At 46.4% G+C, this 18,545-nt stretch overlaps 2 protein-coding genes across 14 annotated transcripts in view; one reads left to right on the forward strand and one right to left on the reverse strand.

The window, feature by feature from the left end:
- The window catches only part of DNAI4 (dynein axonemal intermediate chain 4), a 73,573-nt gene extending 63,447 nt beyond the window's left edge, over positions 1-10,126 (reverse strand). For all 3 annotated transcript variants that reach the window (XM_060206372.1, XM_016190481.2, XM_060206373.1), the window contains exon 1: positions 10,029-10,126. In XM_060206372.1, coding sequence (XP_060062355.1) covers positions 10,029-10,075 — 47 coding nt within the window. In that variant the 5' untranslated portion in view covers positions 10,076-10,126. The remainder of the gene's footprint in view (positions 1-10,028) is intronic.
- Positions 10,127-10,426: 300 nt separating this feature from the next.
- Positions 10,427-18,545, forward strand: part of MIER1 (MIER1 transcriptional regulator) — a 56,969-nt gene continuing 48,850 nt past the window's right edge. For 2 of the 11 annotated variants that reach the window (XM_060206378.1, XM_060206379.1), the window contains exons 1-2: positions 10,766-10,882; positions 11,970-12,070. In XM_060206378.1, the coding sequence (XP_060062361.1) occupies positions 12,065-12,070 (6 nt within the window). In that variant the 5' untranslated portion in view covers positions 10,766-10,882; positions 11,970-12,064. Of the gene's footprint in view, positions 10,509-10,765; positions 10,883-11,969; positions 12,071-14,619; positions 14,697-15,959; positions 16,232-18,545 lie in introns of those variants that run through there. The other 9 variants (XM_007528243.3, XM_060206380.1, XM_060206374.1 and 6 more) reach the window with 8 other exon arrangements.

The raw sequence follows: 18,545 nt of genomic DNA on the forward strand, positions 1-18,545 counted from the left end.
AGTCCCTGTAACCAATTAAGTTCAAAATTCATGGTACAGGTCTATGTAAGTTGGGGGAAAAATGTTTTCAAATAGAGACAAATTAAGATGACTTTTAGGAGGCAATGACTGTGGAGGTTTCGCTTGAAAGATGGACTCATGATAGAAGAAATGATGAAACTATACGTGTTTGAGTTCCCGGAAAGATCTTTTTTTTTTCCACTGCTCTATTTCAGTCTCCAGGACAATAACTGGGAAAATAAGGAATTCAGTTGGATAAATGGACATCTAATAATGACATCTACAAAAAACAGCAAAAGACACTAAAGGGATGTTTCCCATATATCTCAGTATGAAGTAAGTAGCCACGGTGAAAAGGAGATTTGGGGAAGCTCTGTGCTAGTTAGTGCCTTCTGAGTTTAATGGGATACGGATAACTCTGGTCTAAACTTAATCAATTTTTCCCATTTGTGTAACAGTTATTTATATAGTAGGTATTATCCATAGGCTCTGTGCTATATGCTGGCAGGGATACAGCCTGAATCTGACATGGGCCCTAAGAAGCCTACAGCATAAGCAAAGAGACAAAACATGTGTGATTATGCCTCCAGTACAAACTTGTATTTGTCTCAAAAGATTCACTCATGGGTGAAATGACAGTGGTGGTAATGACCACTTTTGGTGAGTGGAATAAACAGAGAAATCATGAAGATGACTTATGAGTTAAGTCTTGAGTGCAGCTTGAATTTTTAAAAATGTAGTGTGTGTGTGTGTGTGTGTGTGTGTGTGTGTGTGTGTGTGTGTGTGTGTGTGTGTGTGTGTGTGGTGCAGGGGAAGGTGAGAGGTGGTGGAGATATTGGAGCAGGACAGGCAATGCATCTCAAACAAAGGTCTTTGTGAACAAGAAAAGTAGAAAAGCACATGTTATAGGGGGGCGGGAGATGGCACACCCGGTTCAGCACACATAGTACTAAGTGCAAGGACCCATGCAAGGATATGGTTGGAGCCCCCGGCTCCCCACTTGCAGGGGAGTCGCTTCACAGGCGGTGAAGCAGGACTGCAGGTGTCTATCTTTCTCTCCCTCTCTCTGTCTTCCCCTCCTCTCTCCATTTCTCTCTGTCCTATCCAACAATGACTACATCAATAACAAATACAACAATAAACAACAAGGGCAACAAATAATTTTTTTTAAAAAAGTACATGTCATGAAAAGATTCAGCTAGGTGTATGAAGGGAACTAAAGGTAAGTTTTGGAAATGAAAAGTCAGCCTAGATCTTCCTACAATCCGGAGAGTTCTTCTGAAGGTTTTAAATAGAGGAATTAAGTCAGTACAATGCGTCCATGGTGATAGTAAAGGACATACGTTGGGGGTGAGGATGTTTCCAGACACCTATCACAGGTGAAGAAAAATTCTTCCCTACCGTCAATCACTGCACTGTAAGCTGTTAACCATCCCCGTACAGTAAGACAAGTAAATACAACCGAGTTCCCGAAGAATTAAGTTGTACACAGCAAACGCTAGAAGCAAGAGCATTGGTGAAGATGCTCTGGGAATAATCCTGATGAAAAGTCACCAAAGCCTAAGCTAGGGTAGCAAATGCAGTAATGAAACAAATGCACAATGTTGCAGATACTAAACATATTCCGGGGGCCAGGCAGTGGCACACCTGGTTGAGTGCACACACTACAGTGCTCAAGGCCACAGGTTCAATTCCCCGGTCCCCACCTGCAGGAGGAAAACCTTCACTAGTGGTAAAGCAGGGCTGCAGGTGTCTGTCTCTCTCCTTCTCTATCTCTGCCTCCTCTCTCAATTTCTCTGTCTCTATCCACTTAATAAATAAATGAAAAAAAATTTTAAAAGAGAATATATTTGTATTTTATTTTGATCCCTTGACCTCTAAGCGGTCATTGTTGTAGGAATGAGTAGCCATCCTTAATCAAACCTAAAGACATCAGGGTTAACCGGTTCCTAGTTAGTGATGAGCCTTCCCACAAATACTCCTTTCAGAAGAAAAGCCACTGAGCCACAGCACTCATTTCCATCTGCCTGCTTAGTCACGCTCTCAGAGACTCTTACTTTGTAGGACACTGTCCACTGTACCACAGTTGCCCCCAAGAGGGGAACCAGGCAGGTTCCTATGCTCAGAGCTAGACGAAATTATCCAAGCAAGCCAATCTTAAAACCTGCATTCGCTCCTTTGATGGTTCATCTCCAAAGAAAGCAAAAGAAAGGTTCTTGTCCGTGTTTTCTCCTTGCTTGTTCTGCCTCCTGACTGTTCCAGAGTGCCCTAACGTGCCTCATCATGTCTCTTGTTTCTAAGAACTTGTCTTTAAAAATAAAAATAAAGGGAGTCCGCGGTAGCGCAGTGGGTTGGGCGCAGGTGGTGCAAAGCACAAGGACTGGCTGAAGGATCCCGGTTCAAGCCCCCGGCTCCCCACCTGCAGGGGAATCATTTCACAAGAGGTGAAGCAGGTCTGCAGGTGTCTATCTTTCTCTCCTCCTCTTTGTCTTCCCCTCCTCTCTCCATTTCTCTCTGTCCTATCCAACAACGATGACATCAATCATAACTACAACAATAAAACAACGAGGGCAACAAAAGGGAATAAATAATAAATTAAAAATATTTTAAAAAAATAAATAAAATAAAAATTAAAAAGTGACCTGGGAGGTGACTTAATCTGTAGAGTCCATTTCTTGCATAAGTGATGCTATAGGTGCTATAGGTTCGATCTTAGGCACCCCATATGACTTAGTGCTTTGGTCTCATAAAATTAATAAATCTTTCTAAAGCACATTCTTTTTTTTTTAACAACAATGATTCTTTTTATTAAGAAAATATTTATTTCTTATGTATTGGATAGACATAGAAAAAAAAATGACGGAAGAAGAAGGAAGGGGAAGATAGGAGAGAGAAAAGGAGACACCTGTAACACTGCTTCTCAGTTCTCAAAGCTTTCGCTCTGCAGATAGGGACTGGTGGATTGAGCCTTGGCCCTTGTACATCATAACCTGTGCGTTCAACCAGGTGTACCACCACTCAGCCTCATCAAAACACATTCTGAGACTGACTTCTCTAAAATATACAAATATATGATTCATGTTTGAGAAGTACTGTAGCTCCAGGGGAAAGTTCCAGTACTGTGTGTCTATCCCTGTCTCTATCTGAACAAGTCAGCCAGTGATGACAAAAACAGTTAAAGCTCAAAGATATTTCATCAGCATTTTCTAATTCAATTTTTACAGTAACATTTTAATATTTAATAGTCTTATTTTTCAAGTGAGAAAACTTAAACTCAAAGAGGTCAATTTAAATGTTCAAATTCATCCAGGAACTCATAGGCTAAGGGTCTTGAATAAGCTACTGAATCTCCCCAGCCCCAGAATAAAACCCCTTTAGGGATGTCCCCACACTTCTGGGAGTTTTTCTTGAGTTCTCAAGACGATGAATGACAGGATAAAAATTCCCAAAGAAACCCGGCTGGTGAGGGTGTTTGTGATAATAGTGGTGAGCATAGCTGCTTTCCAAAGAAACCCCGCTGGGCAGAAGTGAACCCAGAATGTTCTGCTCTCCTTAATAAAAGCTTTCTCTTAAGGGAAACTAGTATACTAACACCTAATGTGCAGGAGAGGAAAAACCCAACTTCAACTTCTGCTAACATCCTTTATCCACCTAAAGAGAAAAGAAACTGAGACACACTTGTGATGGGCCTAGAACTAGGACAAAGACTCAATAAAAGACCAAGTCGGGCGGTAGCGCAGCGGGTTAAGCACACTTGGCGCAAAGCACAAACACCGGCTGGAGGATCCCAGTTCGAGCCCCCAGCTCCCCACCTGCAGGGGAGTTGCTTCACAGGTGGTGAAGCAGGTCTGCAGGTGTCTCTCTTTCTCTCCCCGTCTTCCCCTCCTCTCTCGGTTTCTCTGTCCTATCCAACGACGACATCAGTAATAACTACAACAACACAACAACAAGGGCAACAAAAGGGAATAAATTAGTTAAAACAAACAAACAAACAAACAAGACCTAGTAATAGGAGTCTGGAACAATTCCACTCTCACAACATTACCATAATCAAAGCAGCTTACACGGATGTAAGTACAATGGAAAGACTTCATACTCCCAACTTATACTCAAGAAACAGATGGGGGGCGGGCTGTGCAGAGCAAACATAAACCAGAAGACATGGAAGCCACCCCCCCACCCAATCTAGTTACAACGAACAGTAAACCAACCAGTATCCACAGTGGTAGGGGTCATCATGTTCACCTCACACGACAAACAGTAAATCAATGTAATTTCTAGTCAGGAAAATATGAAGACTCCACACCCCTTACAAGCCAAAGGCCACTTTACTTCAGTTCCTAGTACATGATGTTAAATGTTCAGCTTTCAACAACATTACAGGGCATATCAAATGGTACGGTGCCCTGGCCTCTCTCTTTCCCATGTGAAACTCAGTCTACCTAATGTGAAACTAGAACTTAAGCAATTTATTTTTAGTTCTTATTACCACCAGGGTTAATGCAGAGGCTTTTGGCCAGCTCTGTGAGTCCACTGCTCCCAGCAGCCTTTTTTTTTTCCTTTCTAATTTTTATTAGATAAGACTGAAAGAAATTGAGAGAGAAGGGGTAGATAAAGGGAGAGGGAAAGATAGAGTTGCAGACCTGCTTCACTGCTTATGAAGCAGATACCCTGTAGGTGGGAAGCGGGGCTCCAACCTGGGTCCTTGTGCTTTGTAATATGTGCACTTGACCTGGTGTGCCACCGCCTGGCCCCAGTTTCGTTTTTTGGGGGGATGGGGTGGGGTGGGGTGGGGGATAGAGACAAAGAAGGCAGGCAGAGAGACTTAGAGGCCGTAGTGCCAAAGCTTCCTTCAATGCTGTGAGGACTAAGATCGAACCTGGAAGCACAGTTTTTTGGTTTTTTCCATTTTGTATTAGTGACTTATTGTTGATTTCCACAATTATAAAAGGAGTGTAATTCTACACCATCTGTGATATGGACTGAATCTATATTTATCACTCTCTCTCTCTCCCTTTTTTTGCCCATTTTTTTTTCCTATGGTTCTGCCTTCACTTCCTTTCTAAGTCACACTGACACCCATTACTACTTCTCAGTGTCCTTCCTTTTTCCCTCTTCTCTTTCAGATAAGAAAAGCAGTGGCTGACTTCCTCTGGTGCTTTCCAAACTTTCTTCCTTTTCAGTGATGGTATAAAGCAACATTTCTGGTGATAAAAGCTTTGGGTCCTGGTAGAATTGGGGTTCAGAACCCTCTGGTCATCTTCCCCTATCATTTACCCTTCTGGAGTATGGACCAAAATACCAAGTGAGTTACTTCGCTGGCCCTAAATTGAAATAATCTTGAAAGAAAACATTAGCGCTATATTAACATATGGCAGAAATCTTGGTATTGTCACTGACATTTTTTTAAATATATGATTAATATGCTAATGATATGTTCTAAGTGGATGACATGCAATAACAAAGAAACTCAAAAAGATTGAAGGAAATGCTTTTGCATTTCCTTCAAAGGATGTAGAATAGAGAAACTGAGCAAAGAAATAGAACTAACACCTTGGAAATGCAGTGGCTGCTTTATTTTGAATTATCTTTGTGTAACCTTTATCCATTGGATAGAGACAGCCAGAAGTTGAGAAGGAAGGGGGTGATAGGGAGAGAGACAGACACTGGCAGCTCTGCTTCAGCACTCACAAAGCTTCTCTCCCTGCAGCTAGGGACTGGGGCCTCCAATCCAGGTCCTTGCACATTGTAATATGTGCATTCAACCAGGTGTGTCACCAACCAACCAGCCCTATAGTGGCTGGGTTTTTTGGTTTTTTTTTTTTTTTTTCCCCACAATGGAAGACTTCTTCAATAGTCAAGAAACTCCCAGGAATTTTTTTTCCCTTTTTTCCCCAAACATTTTGTGTGCTATCACAGGAGAAAGAGGAAGTGAGAGAAATCAGAGCAACACTCCGGTCAGTATAGGTGATGTCTGGGATCAAACGGGAACACCTGCACTCTAGTAGCTGAGCCATTTCCCGGCCTGCCCCGAGGGGCACTCTCCAACTGTCTCTGCTACTGTGAGAATGTATGACTTAAAAAAAAAACTTAACTGAGTCACTGATAAAATCAAAATATGAAAAATCAACTGCTTGTTGATTATTTTCTTAGCTGAATGACACTAAAAGCTATACATCCTCAATAAAGCAAAAAAGTCCATCACTTTACTCTGAGATTTTCACATCTAGAAGTGAAAACAAAAAAGAAAGCAAAGATGAGGGACCAGGTGGTGGCACACCTGGTTAAGTGCACACATGGTGCACAAGTACCCGGGTTCAAACCCCTGGTCCCCACCTGCAGGGGCAAAGCTTCATGAGTGAAGCAGGGCTGCAGGTATCTCTCTCCTTCTCTATGTCCTCCTCCCCTCCCAATTTCTCTGTCTCTAATAATAATTAGATAAAATTTTTAAAAAGCAAAGATGAGAGGTAAGTAACCAGTTGCTGAAGTAGATATCCAGGCATTCTGCAGGTATTTATTGAATACCTTCTTCATTCTAGGCAGCGAGGAACAAAACAAAGTCTCTGCTCTTGTGAAGAACTATTTCTTCATTAGCAGGCAATACACCACATGCCAAGCAGGTAAAAGCCTGACCAGAAAAAAATACAGGAGATGTAGGAAGTGTTGGAGAGAGAAACTGTCACTTTACGTGGGTAAGCAGCATTCTTTAATGACACTTGAAGGAACTGAATGAGCCATGGGATTATCTGTGGACACAATATTCAGAAAAACACCAGTTGGCTTTTGGAGTAAGAGTATAATGTGTGTGATAAAAGTCGTGAAAGAAAGTTACATGGAGTGTTAACTAGGGCAACCGAAGAGATCTCAGTAAGAGGGGGGCGGGGGCAGCTATAAGGATGTAAGTTTTTACTCTAAGTGGAAATCGGGAAAATTGGAGTTTTTGAGGAAATTCACAGTGATCCCTATGTTCGGGGTCTCAGTGATGCTTGGGAGGTAGCACCGTGGCCAGAGAATTGGGTCATGGGAGCGTGAGGTCCTGAGTTTGATGCTTGGAAATCCCCCGTGCTGGAGTAATGCTCTGGTCTTCTTGGTTTCTCTCTCTCCCTCCCTCCATCTCTCTCTCTCTCTCTCTCTCTCTCTTTCTCTGTGTTTGTCTTGATGGCAACTCAATTGTTACAGTCAAAGTAGCATCTGGATTTGTTTTTCAAGTAGCCATGGTCAAATCTGCTAATGAGGGTGAGGTTAGTGAAATCAAGGGTCATTCAAAGTTTTTCACTTGAGTTTATTCAAAAAGTGGAAACTATCATTTACAGACATTAGAAAGACTGCAGGGTAGTGTTACGAGAAATGTGTTCCATTTTGAATATGAGTTCTGAGGTGCTTGATAACTTTCAAGTGCAGGTGCTTGCTTTCTGTTTTTTTAAAAGAGAGCTAAGCTTTATAAAGTAGCAAGTCATCTGTATTGAGATGGTTTTTAAAGGCCTAAGACTCCCAACGACACAATATTTTGACACAGAGATGAAGCGGTACCAACAGGTATTGTACAGAAAGAGTAGTCTGGACCAAAGAAAAGAGTGATCGAGATACCAAAGTTTAAAAAAATAAATTAACAAGTGATAGACTGAGGGGGTGAGGCAGTAGCACAGCAGCTTAAGCACACGTGGCACAAAGCACAAGGACCCGCATAAGGATCCCGGTTTGAGGCCCCTGCAGGGGAGTCGCTTCACAGGCGGTGAAGCAGGTCTGCAGGTGTCTGTCTTTCTCTCCCCCTCTGTCTTCCCCTCCTCTCTCCATTTCTTTGTCCTATCAACAACAACACCAATAACAGCAACAATAACTACAAAGATAAAAAAACAAGCAGGGTAACAAAAGGGGGAAAATGGTCTCCAGCAGCAGTGGATTTGTGGTGCAGACACAGTCCCAGCAATAACCCTGGAGGACAAAAAAAAAAAAAGTGATAAATTGAAAACGTGAATCTCAAGAGAAGGCTCTTTCCCAAGAACCTTCAGCAAGTTCTGCTGAAGATTCGTTGGGTTGGGGGGAGGACTGGAGTTGTAGATTTGGGAAGAGAGTAAAAGTGGCCTCCAAGTGGTAGAGAGAGAAGGGGGATTTATGGGCGCTGACTGCGCACAACTAATGAGTCTTTTGAGGTTATAAGAGACAATCAGCAGAACTTTTTCTTCTTCTTCTTTCCTCCCAGCCTCATTCAATCCTCGCTAGAACTGTTAGCAAGAATGAGCTTTAAGGCAGGATGGTTTATTAGGAGGCAGGAAAAGCAGAAACAGCGTGCAGTGTGGTGGCTCTCACGCTGCGGGGACTGACAGGCTGCACACAGCACGGCCCGAGCTGCGGAGTGTTGAAAACAACAAGCAAACGAAAAAAGAGTATGAGGAGAAAGGGCGATCTCTTACGTCAATTTTTTAAAAAATGTTTTTATTTATTGGCTGGCGACAGCCAGAAATCTAGAGAGAGGGAAGGGAGTGATAGAGAAGGAGAGAGAGACACAGCTCGGCTGCACCCCTCGCAATCCCCCCTTGCAGGTGGGGACCGGGGACTGGAACCCTGGCTCCAACTATCTCCATCTTTACAGAGCAAGGGTAGCAGCAGGAGTGTGTGTGTGTCTAGGGGGAGAGGCATGAATGGCTTTGCAAACAGATTGTGATGCATGTCTCTCTCTCTCTCTCTCTCTCTCTCTCTCGGAGAGACAGCATTAATGGCTTTGCAAACAGATTTCCGTGTCTCTCTCTCTCTCTCTCTAGAGGAGAGATAGCAGTAATGGCTTTGCAAACAGATTTCCGTGTCTCTCTCTCTCTCTCTCTAGAGGAGAGATAGCAGTAATGGCTTTGCAAACAGATTTCCGTGTCTCTCTCTCTCTCTCTCTCTAGAGGAGAGATAGCAGTAATGGCTTTGCAAACAGATTTTCATGCCTGAGGCTCCAGGGTCCCAGGTTCAACACCCCCTGCACCACCAAACAGTGCTGAGCAGCACTCTACGTTTAAAAAAAAAAAAAAGAGCGGAGTGGAGTGGGGTGGGGAGGGGCCGGGTGGTCGCGCACATGTTACAGTGCACAAGGACCCGGGTTCAAGTCCCCAGTCCCCACCTGCAGGGGGGAAAGCTTCACCAGTAGTGGTGAGGCAGGGCTGCAGGTGTCTGTCTCCCCCTTTCCTCTTGATTTCAGGCTGTCTCTAGCCAATCAATCAATAAAGATGATAATAAAATTTTGAAAGGCTGGGGGTCAGGCGGTGGCGCAGTGGGTTAAGCGCAGGAGGCGCAAAGCGCAAAGACCGGCGTTCGGATCCCAGTTCCAGTCCCCGGCTCCCCACCTGCAGGGGAGTCGCTTCACAGGCGGTAAAGCAGGTCTGCAGCTGTCTGTCTTTCTCTCCCCCTCTCTGTCTTCCCCTCCTCTCTCCATTTCTTTCTGTCCTATTCAACAACCACGACATCAATAACAACAATCATAAACACGACAATAAAACAAGCGCAACAACAAAAAAAATAAATAAAATATCTTTTAAAAAATGTGTTTTAAAGCTTTTAAAAAAATAATAAAAAAAAAAAGATCCAAGAGACAGTCCACCATCAAGGAAAAGAAGACACTGCCGGCGGCGGAGAGCGGCTTGATAGAAGCCAGATGCAGTTGAGAGCGAGACAGACAGACAGACACAGACAGAGAGAGCTGGGGGCGGTGTCCTGGGTGTGTGTGTGTGTGTCTGTGTGTGTGTGAGGGTGTGTGTCTGTCTGTGAGTGTGTGTGTGTGCGTGTGTGTGTTGGGGGGCGGGGGGGGGTCTCTGGCCTACACCGCCGGAGTGTCCTGGGTGTGTGTGTATGTGAGTGCGAGTGTGTGTGTGTCTGTGAGTGTGTCTGTGTGTGTGAGTGTGTGTGTTGGGGGCGGGGGTCTCTGGCCTACACCGCCGGAGTGTCCTGGGTGTGTGTGAGTTCGAGTGTGTGTGTGTTTGTGTGTGAGTGTGTCTGTGTGTGTGTTGGGGGCGGGGGTCTCTGGTCTACACCGCCGGAGCGTCCGAACTTACACCCCGAGGTTGGTCTGCTTGCGGCTGCTGGCCGGAGACTGGGGCATGGCGACGCGTGTCTGCAGGGAGCTCGGCCGCCGCGCCGACCCCCGGACCCCCGGCTGCTGCGGCTGCGGCTGCGGCTGCGGCTGCGGCTGCGGGCGCCCCGGGACCCCGTTTCGCGGCGTTAGACGCTAGTGCGGCGCGGAGGGCGGGGGGATGCCGGCCCGGCGTCATGGCGACGGCGCGGCTCGGGCCCAACAAGCGGCCGCGCGGTTGGCTGGCGGCGGGCGGCCGGGGAGGAGGGCGGAGGCGGAGGGGAGGGCAGAGGGTTGGTGGAGCCAGAGGAAGCTCGGGAGGCGACTAGGAGGAGGAGGCGGGCGGCCCGGGCCCCAGGCCCCTCCCAGGCTCGGAGTCTCCCCGGCTGCAGGCGGATGGATGGGGCTCCTCCCGGCGGCGGCGGCAGCAGCGAGGGCGGCGGCGGCGGCGGCGGCAGCGGCTGTAAGTGCGGCCTCCGGGCGGCGTCTCCTCCCTTCCCGAACCGCTCTGGGACGAGGGGGCTGCCGAGGCGTCCCCGCTCCCCCTGGCTTCCCTCCCCTCCCCCACCGCGGTGGACCGGCCGGAAGTCCGTGCACTTCCGGGGGAGGGGCTTCTAGCTTCTCTGCCCGCACTGGCGGAGGCTTCTCCCCCCCCCCCCACAGGAACACACAGGCGCATGCGTAGAACCCTCCCCCTCGGGCAGCCCGCCCTCTCCCCCCACACTTCTCCTCTCTTCCTTTCCTTCCCTTTTTCCCTCCTTTCCTCAGTCTTTTGCTCCGGTCTCGGCTGTGAGCGTCTCCCCCGGCGGCTGCAGCGCGCTGGGAACCCGCTACGTCGTGAGTTTGCCTTGTCCTGTTCGCTTGTGCCCCCACCCTCTCTCTCTCTCTCTCTCTCTCTCTCCTTTTTTTTTTTTCCTTTTTTTTCTATCGCCCCCTTCCACACCCCGAACCTGCGCTGGGTGATGCTAAGATGACGGCCCCCTGGTGGCTCCGCCTCTTTCCCTCCCCCCTTCTCCCTACCCCCACCTCTGGGGGAGGTGGGGTGCACCCCTGTGGGTGAGTGGGGTGCTGAGCCCACCAGCCCTTTGCAGAGGAAGGGAGGGAAGAGACTAGAAGACATTATTGTTAAGGAATGAGGATCCCATGGGGAGGGGGGGCAAATACAGCCCCCACTCCCACCCCACCCTCCTGTATTTGAATTTGTTTTTAATAGCTCCTGGAGAGAAATCTTTGGCTTGGAGCCCTTTTCTGGCCCTTGGTTGCTGTGTGACCTTGGGCGAGTCACTACCCTTTCTTGGACCCGTGATTCCTAAAGCTTCCTCCAAAAGGCTCAAACTCTTTCGAGTATTTGCAGTTGTATTCACGCAGTTGTCTCCGTGCACTTGTGCTCATGCAGTTGTACTCGTGTCATTGCACACATGCAGTTGTAGGGCAGACCTGTCAAAAGTGAGGCCACTTTTGTTCGGTCAGGTGGAAAGAGATCACCTATTGGTGGGATCACTTTATTATTATTTTTTTATTATTGTATAAAGTCAGAGAGGAATTGAGAAGGGAGAGGGAGGTAGAGAAGGAAAGAGACAGAGACACACCTGCAGCCCGACTTCACCACTCGTGAAGCCTTTCCCCTGCAGGTGGGGGACGGGCTTGAACCTGGGTCCTTGCATACTGCAGTGTGTGTGTGCTTAACCAGGTGCGCCACAGCCTGGCCCCGGTTGGGTCACTGTTCTTTGGCTATCCATCCATTGCACACCTCACGATTCAAGACTCCACTAGTGTGTTGTATGTGTGTTTAAATTATGGGGTGGTTGTCCTCGTTCCTGGCCAGCTTTTTAAAAAGTCTATAGAGATAGGGTGAAATGGTGAAACTTGGGGTATTATCATCTCTGGTCTCCTTGTTTCTGAGACTTTCTTTCCTTTGATGCAGATGGTGTGGTGGCTCGATTCTCCCAGTGCCTGGCTGAGTTTCGGACGTGGTTAAGAACCAACTGGTTGAGGTTCAATGCAGACAAGACGGATGTGATGCTGGTAGGCAGGGGTACACTTGGAAATTAAGGGAGGGAAAATCCACACTCCCTGAAGCAGTATAAATATGGTATTGCTCGGAAATGTTTCACATGCTGACGAACCAATCATTTCAGAATTTGGGTGAAGTGAAAATGACAGGTCGACAGTGTAAAAGCTGTCAAAGTATCAGTTCATAATAAGCTGACCGAGTGGGGCCATTGAATAAAGCTATGTAAAAATTAATGAAAAGGAAACCCAAAACTTATCTGAAGAGACATAAGAAAGGCTGTCCGGTTTCACATGACAATACACATCAAACTAACAAAAAGATGATGCCGATTGTTGCAGCGATGTGGGACTTCCAAATAGCCTTACTCTTGTAACCTGCATTGTGTCGACTAAGGAAAATTAGATTAATTTCCTGTTTACCTAAAATGCTTTTTAAAAATAGATGAGCTTTTTGATATGTAGGTATTTTCAATTAAAATAGGTGCCTACAATTTTTTCCCCTGCATGTCATGAAGTTATGGTGGCAATTACCACTTTTATTAGGAATGAAAACTTTAGGAGCTAGTATGCAAAATAATTTCAAGGGACTCATGAATTAATGAAAATTTAAGTCTAGGGTTTAAAATGTGCTGTCTTAATCTCTTTCATTCAAACAGCCCCAGAATCTAAATTGTTGCAAGCACTTTCTTGGTGCATATATAAAAATACCTTTTTGAATTGCATAACAGATAAGTTTACGTAATATATGTATACTTTGATCAAGTATTGGTGCTGAACACCAATCAACCAAGGGTTATATAGTCCTTAGGTATAAGCAGGTTAGCAGAGAAGCTAGTTTACCAGTTAGTATAAAGGACTCCTTGAAGTAAAACTGACTTTGCAATGCCTTTGTTAACAGCAAAATAGTAACTGAGGAATTTGTGTGTGTGCTGTATGTATGTGTGTATCATAGCTTCTGTAAAACTGTTTAGTAGTTGTTAGTTTAGCAAATTCCTTAAAAGCAAGCTCCCAGTTTTGAGTACCTTAATATGGCAAAAGTTCATATTAGCTTGCCTAAAACCAAAGTCAGAGGGATAGGAGTGAACGTGGCATATATTCAGATTTAATATAGGCTTTTTTTTTTTTTGACATATTTGTCATTCTCCCTACACCAAATTGGAATTAACACACGCTTTTATTTAACTTTAAACATTCTACTGCACAATTCTAACAGCTCCCAATTAGAGTATCACATTAATAAGTAATACACACTTTACTAATTTCAAATAGTTCCTAGTTTTGAATTTTCTCATGCCTTTAACTCTGTCATGTCCTATTTTCAGCTCTTCTTGTATTAATTGGGCTATAAAGATTTATTTTTGTTAAAGGTCAGCTTTGACTTTGGCACTTGGTTGAAAGAATGCAGCAGTTGAGTCAGTACACAGTGCTGAGGAATTCATGGATGGAAGTAGCAAGGAGATAGTTAAGACACCACACTGACGCACATAGTGAATCAGTACGATGAAGTGGGTCCTCCCTGCACTGGGTAGAAATTGACTGAAGACGTCTTAAGATTCTGTGACTCATGAATAGTTAATTTTTACATTCTTGATAATTAAGGGAGTAAGCAAGAGTTTGGGGAAAGACTGCTTTCCAGAAGGTGGCACCTAAGATTTTTTTTTTAAAATAACCATTACTAGAATCAAATAGGAATAGAGCTAGACTCAATTCAGTAGTAATATGTTACCTATATCTTACAGCATTGGAGCTGTTAATCTTTACCTTGTAAATATCTGAACCTAAAGAAAAGGGAAAATAAATAAATAAATAAAAATCACTGAACCCATACTTAAAGGAGGGGGAAGAAAAAAATGTACATGAAGTTTTTCTCTTAAAAACCAATGCCGCTTAAAATCAGTAAGTGTACATATTCAAATGTGTCTCAGACCTCACTTACCCGGACAGTTTCACATTTCAGTCAGTAGTTTAAGGATCCTATCTTCCCCAGATCTTTATCACAACTGGAACTTTATGCACTGGCAAAGCCAAAGATTAATTGGGCTTGGGCTTTCTGCATTTGACAACACTTGAAAAAACAAATTCCTTTTGGTAGCCAGCTAAATTGTATGCTAGCTCTTGTATTAAAGTGTAAAACCTTCATCCCTTTGGTAAGACAAAAGTCTTGAGTTTCTATCAGCCCCCCACCAACCTCCCTCTTTTAAAAAAAAAACTTTACCCACCTCATGTCTGTGTGCACTCTTCATGGTCTTCAACTATTTTTTTTTTATCAAGTAATATCAAACTGAAAAGTAGGTGACTAAGAGTTGACTTTTTAAAAGTTCATTTTTATTTTAAGTCCAAAGGACTAAAGGTTATTCAACAGTATAACTCAAAAACTATATGCCTATGCTAAATTTATTTTTAAGCTAATTATCCCCTGAAAAAAAATATGAAAAAAACTTATATAAAGTATTCAAGAAATAAAGTGAAAATACTGTACAGTACAGTTGATGGTAAAATTGCTTGTAGATTTGGGAACCTTAAAGTTTTCCTTTCTCTTCTTTCCCTTGCTTTTCTTTCAGTAGAAAATGTGCATCAGATGTTTATGTTTAATTGGTTTACAGACTGTCTGTGGACTCTTTTCCTGTCAAATTACCAGGTAATGTCCTTTCACTTAGCAGCTACTTCATATACTTGTAAATGCAGTTTATTCTTGCACAAATTATTATTGGACATAAGAATTTCTAGCTGATAATTGAATTTTTAGAAGTAGGAAGCTACTTGATCGAGATTGAAATTTTAAGAACATACAAATAATTGAAGAAAACTACCTATTACATTATAAGTATCAACCTTAAAAAGCTGGATGTGTGCATCTATGCAAACTATTAGTGAAAACATGGGGAGGGGGTGACCAATTCTCATCTTTAACTGGTTTATTTGGTAGTCACTTTTGAAGTCACAGTAAGAGAAAACCGTGAGCATTCTGGGGAAAATAGTCTTTGGAGGCCGGGGGGTGGGGTGGGGTGGGGTGGGTGGAGATAAGATAGACTGTGGCAGTATGTATTCCTTGCATGCTGTGGGTTCCAGGTTCTATCCCTGGTATCACAAGTAGAGTTCAGCATGCTCTGGTCAAAACTAAAAGATCTTTTTGAAATAAGACTCAACTCACGGTTTAATATGTTAGTGCACATTTTGAATACCACTTTCGCATTAGCCAGTCACCATCAGAATCAACATTAAAGCCAGTCTACAGTTATAGGCCAGTAAGTCAAAACTTTCAGTCTGCAAGTATGTCAGGCATCGCAGATAAACAGGCTTCCCCACAGTGCAGTCAAGTCAGATTTATATCCATCAGAGAGATTCTGCAGTTTTCGCTGCTGTGTCAGAATCCAGACATTGCACATCTGTGTTGCTACCCAGAAAGGGTGTGAGGGAAAGCAGAATGCAGTCCTTTTTTTTTTTTTTTTTTAAATTTCTGCTCAGACCTCTTAAGATGTTGAGTTCTGGCATTTCACATTTCCTATCGGGCTTGAATGGAGGAAGAAATCACTTGTCTAGGGATAACCACATTTCCTAATTGCCTATGGAGCAAATGCACTTCCAAAAGGACCTAGATGTCAAATATAATGTGAAATCACCACCACCCATCCACCCCGTGCGGATGTAGACGCTGGTTTTGGAGCACTGCGCCTTGACCTCTGCTCCCCAGGCCCCACTGACATCAGGGATCAGGGAAGGTAGAGGGACATCCAGCTTTGAGATGCCTACCTGCCCCCCTTGCAGACACGCCCACTCTGGCTCCTCCCCTTCCCGCGTAGACACGCCCACCCTGGCTCCTCCCCTTCCCCGCAGACACGCCCACCCTGGCTCCTCCCCCTTCGCGCTCTTCCCGGGGAGGTGCTGCCGCGGGCTGCGCGCGCGCGTCCCTGTTCCCTGTTCCCGCGCGCGCCGCTCCCCGCCCTCCAGTCCAGCTCCGCCCGGGGCGCCGCGAGGGGGCGGAGTGGGGTGTGGTGGGCGCGCTCGGGCGGCTCCTGCGCGTTCCCGCCGAGCCGAGCAGGGACTGAGGCGGCGGCGGCGGCGGCGGCGGCGGGAGTGGGAGTCCCGTCGCCGAGTCTCACATCCGGGTTCTGGCCGTGACCCACCGCGGCCGCCGCGGAGATGTGACCCGTCAGGACGGCAAATATGGCGGAGGTAAGGGGGCGAGCTCCCTCCGCGTCCCGCCCCCCCACCGGGCCCGGCCCGCAGTTGGGGTGGCGGGGGGGAAGGGGGGACCCGGGGCCCAGGCGGCAGGAGGCCCAGCCGCTGCCCACCTGTTGTCCGCCGCGGGCCGCCTGCAACTTGACTCGTGATGGCGCCGGGCTGGGTGCGGAGCCGCGGCCGCTCGGGGCTGGGGGGTCGGGGCCCGCCGCCTCTTCGGGCGAAGTTTCGCCGCCGCCGGTGTCGCTGCGCCCGCGGCCCTGGGCCTCGAACCCCGGGCCGGCTGCTCCCGAGACCGCGGGCGGGGCTGGGGCTGCGGGGCTGCTCGCTGGCGTCGTGGCCCCCACGGCCCCCTTCCCCGCCCGGGCTCGCACCGTCCGTCCGTCCGTCCGTCCCTCTCTCTCTCCCTCCATCTCTAGATCCGTGTTTCGGGAGTTAACTTTCTCCGCTCCTCCCGCCGGACTTTCCTGCGCCCCCCGTCCCGGGACACACGGCTGATCGCGGCTCCCAACTACCACCCCCCCCCCCCCCCGCAGCCCCGACTTCGAAAATTACTATTTTGCGGCTGCTTTTGGTTTTTCCTTTTTTTTTTTTCCTCCTTCCTGCTTCCCCCCCCCCCCACTTAAAGCAGTTCCCAAAACTGCCCCCCTCTCTCTCCTGTAGTCTTTTTTTTTTTCCTCTTTTTTTGGCCCTCGTATCAGTGGGCAAAGGAAAAAAAAAAATAAAAAGACCAACTCTTAGGATTAATTCAGATTTAGTAGAGCCGATTGGAGGTTTAAGTTTTTGGTGGGTTTTTTTTCCCCCCCTTTTTTTCTCATGTGAGTGTGTTAACTTGGCAGTTTGGGGGGGAGATTGTTTTCTTTCTTTTTTCTTGGCATTTCGTTACTCTTACCTGTTGCAGGTCACGGGGCGAGAGAGCTCCCAGGGTTTCTGTCTGTGCAGGTCGGTCGTCCCGTCCGCCTGTCCGTCCCCCCCCCCCCATCTGTCACTTGTGTGGGGTTGACCTTTTTCGTGGTCTCAGGGGCCATCCCCCCAGAAAAAAAATTCCGGAAGTGTGTGATTTTTATTAACAATTCTGTTTCCAGTATTCATCTTCAGAGGCCATAGTAACTCCTGTAAATATATGTGTGTGTGTGTGTATATATATATATATATATATATATAAATCTATATATTTATTTATATATATATATAAATCTATATAGTTATTTATTGTCTTCGGGGTCCGGCAGTCTGGTCAGATCACGGAAAGAATATTCCTGCCCTGAGACCTCCATCCTGTACCTGTTGAGTGGCTGAAAGATGAACTTTTCCTGGAGCAGCTCTTAAGGCGCTTTTCCGGCTTCTCTTAGGAAAACTGGCTTTTTTTGTTTGTTTGTTTGTTTTTTGTACTGAAGTCCCAGCCGGGGTGTTTACCACCCCCCCCCCCAAAGGAGGAAGAGGTTTTACAGCAGCTGGACTGTCAACCAACATTCTTGCCCCAACATGTAGTATTTCTAATTGCAAACTGAATGGGTAGCTTCAGCTCTGCTCCTCTCCCAGTACTAGGGTGTCTCAGGGTAGGTGGGTAGACGGCGCTTTCATACAACTGTGCCTCCCCCGAGTGTAGACAGACCAGGTGGGGAGCACGGCGTAGCTGAGTCTCCCTCCGGTCAGTGTAGACCAGGTGGGGAGCACAGTATAGCTGAGTCTCCCTGCGGTCAGTGTAGACCAGGTGGGGAGCACGGCGTAGCTGAGTCTCCCTGCGGTCAATGTAGACCAGGTGGGGAGCACGGCGTAGCTGAGTCTCCCTGCGGTCAGTGTAGACCAGGTGGGGAGCACGGCGTAGCTGAGTCTCCCTGCGGTCAGTGTAGACCAGGTGGGGAGCACGGCGTAGCTGAGTCTCCCTGCGGTCAGTGTAGACCAGGTGGGGAGCACGGCGTAGCTGAGTCTCCCTGCGGTCAGTGTAGACCAGGTGGGGAGCACGGCATAGCTGGGTCTCCCTGCGGTCTGTCCGGTAGTCCTGGGCCCCCGAGAATTCACAGCAGTGTGCAGCCAATACGCGCTACCGGCAGCTGCTGCTTTCTAGCTGCTGCTCACGACGACTTAAATCCGTAAGTTCTGTAAGTCATAATTTTAAAGCCAGATAAAATTAAGGAACAAATGGCTTGGCATAAGAAAAGACAGTGAAATTTAAGTTTAAAAACGAAACAAAATCCTCGTCAAGAACAGAAGAACTGCTTGGCACACGGAAATGCTGATATCTTAATGAGGGTATAGAATTGTTTTTATTTCTTGTATTAATACGAGAAGCCAAAATTTTAAGTCA

This window comes from Erinaceus europaeus, chromosome 13, assembly GCF_950295315.1.
Source record: "Erinaceus europaeus chromosome 13, mEriEur2.1, whole genome shotgun sequence".
In the NCBI taxonomy this organism is placed as follows: domain Eukaryota; kingdom Metazoa; phylum Chordata; class Mammalia; order Eulipotyphla; family Erinaceidae; genus Erinaceus; species Erinaceus europaeus.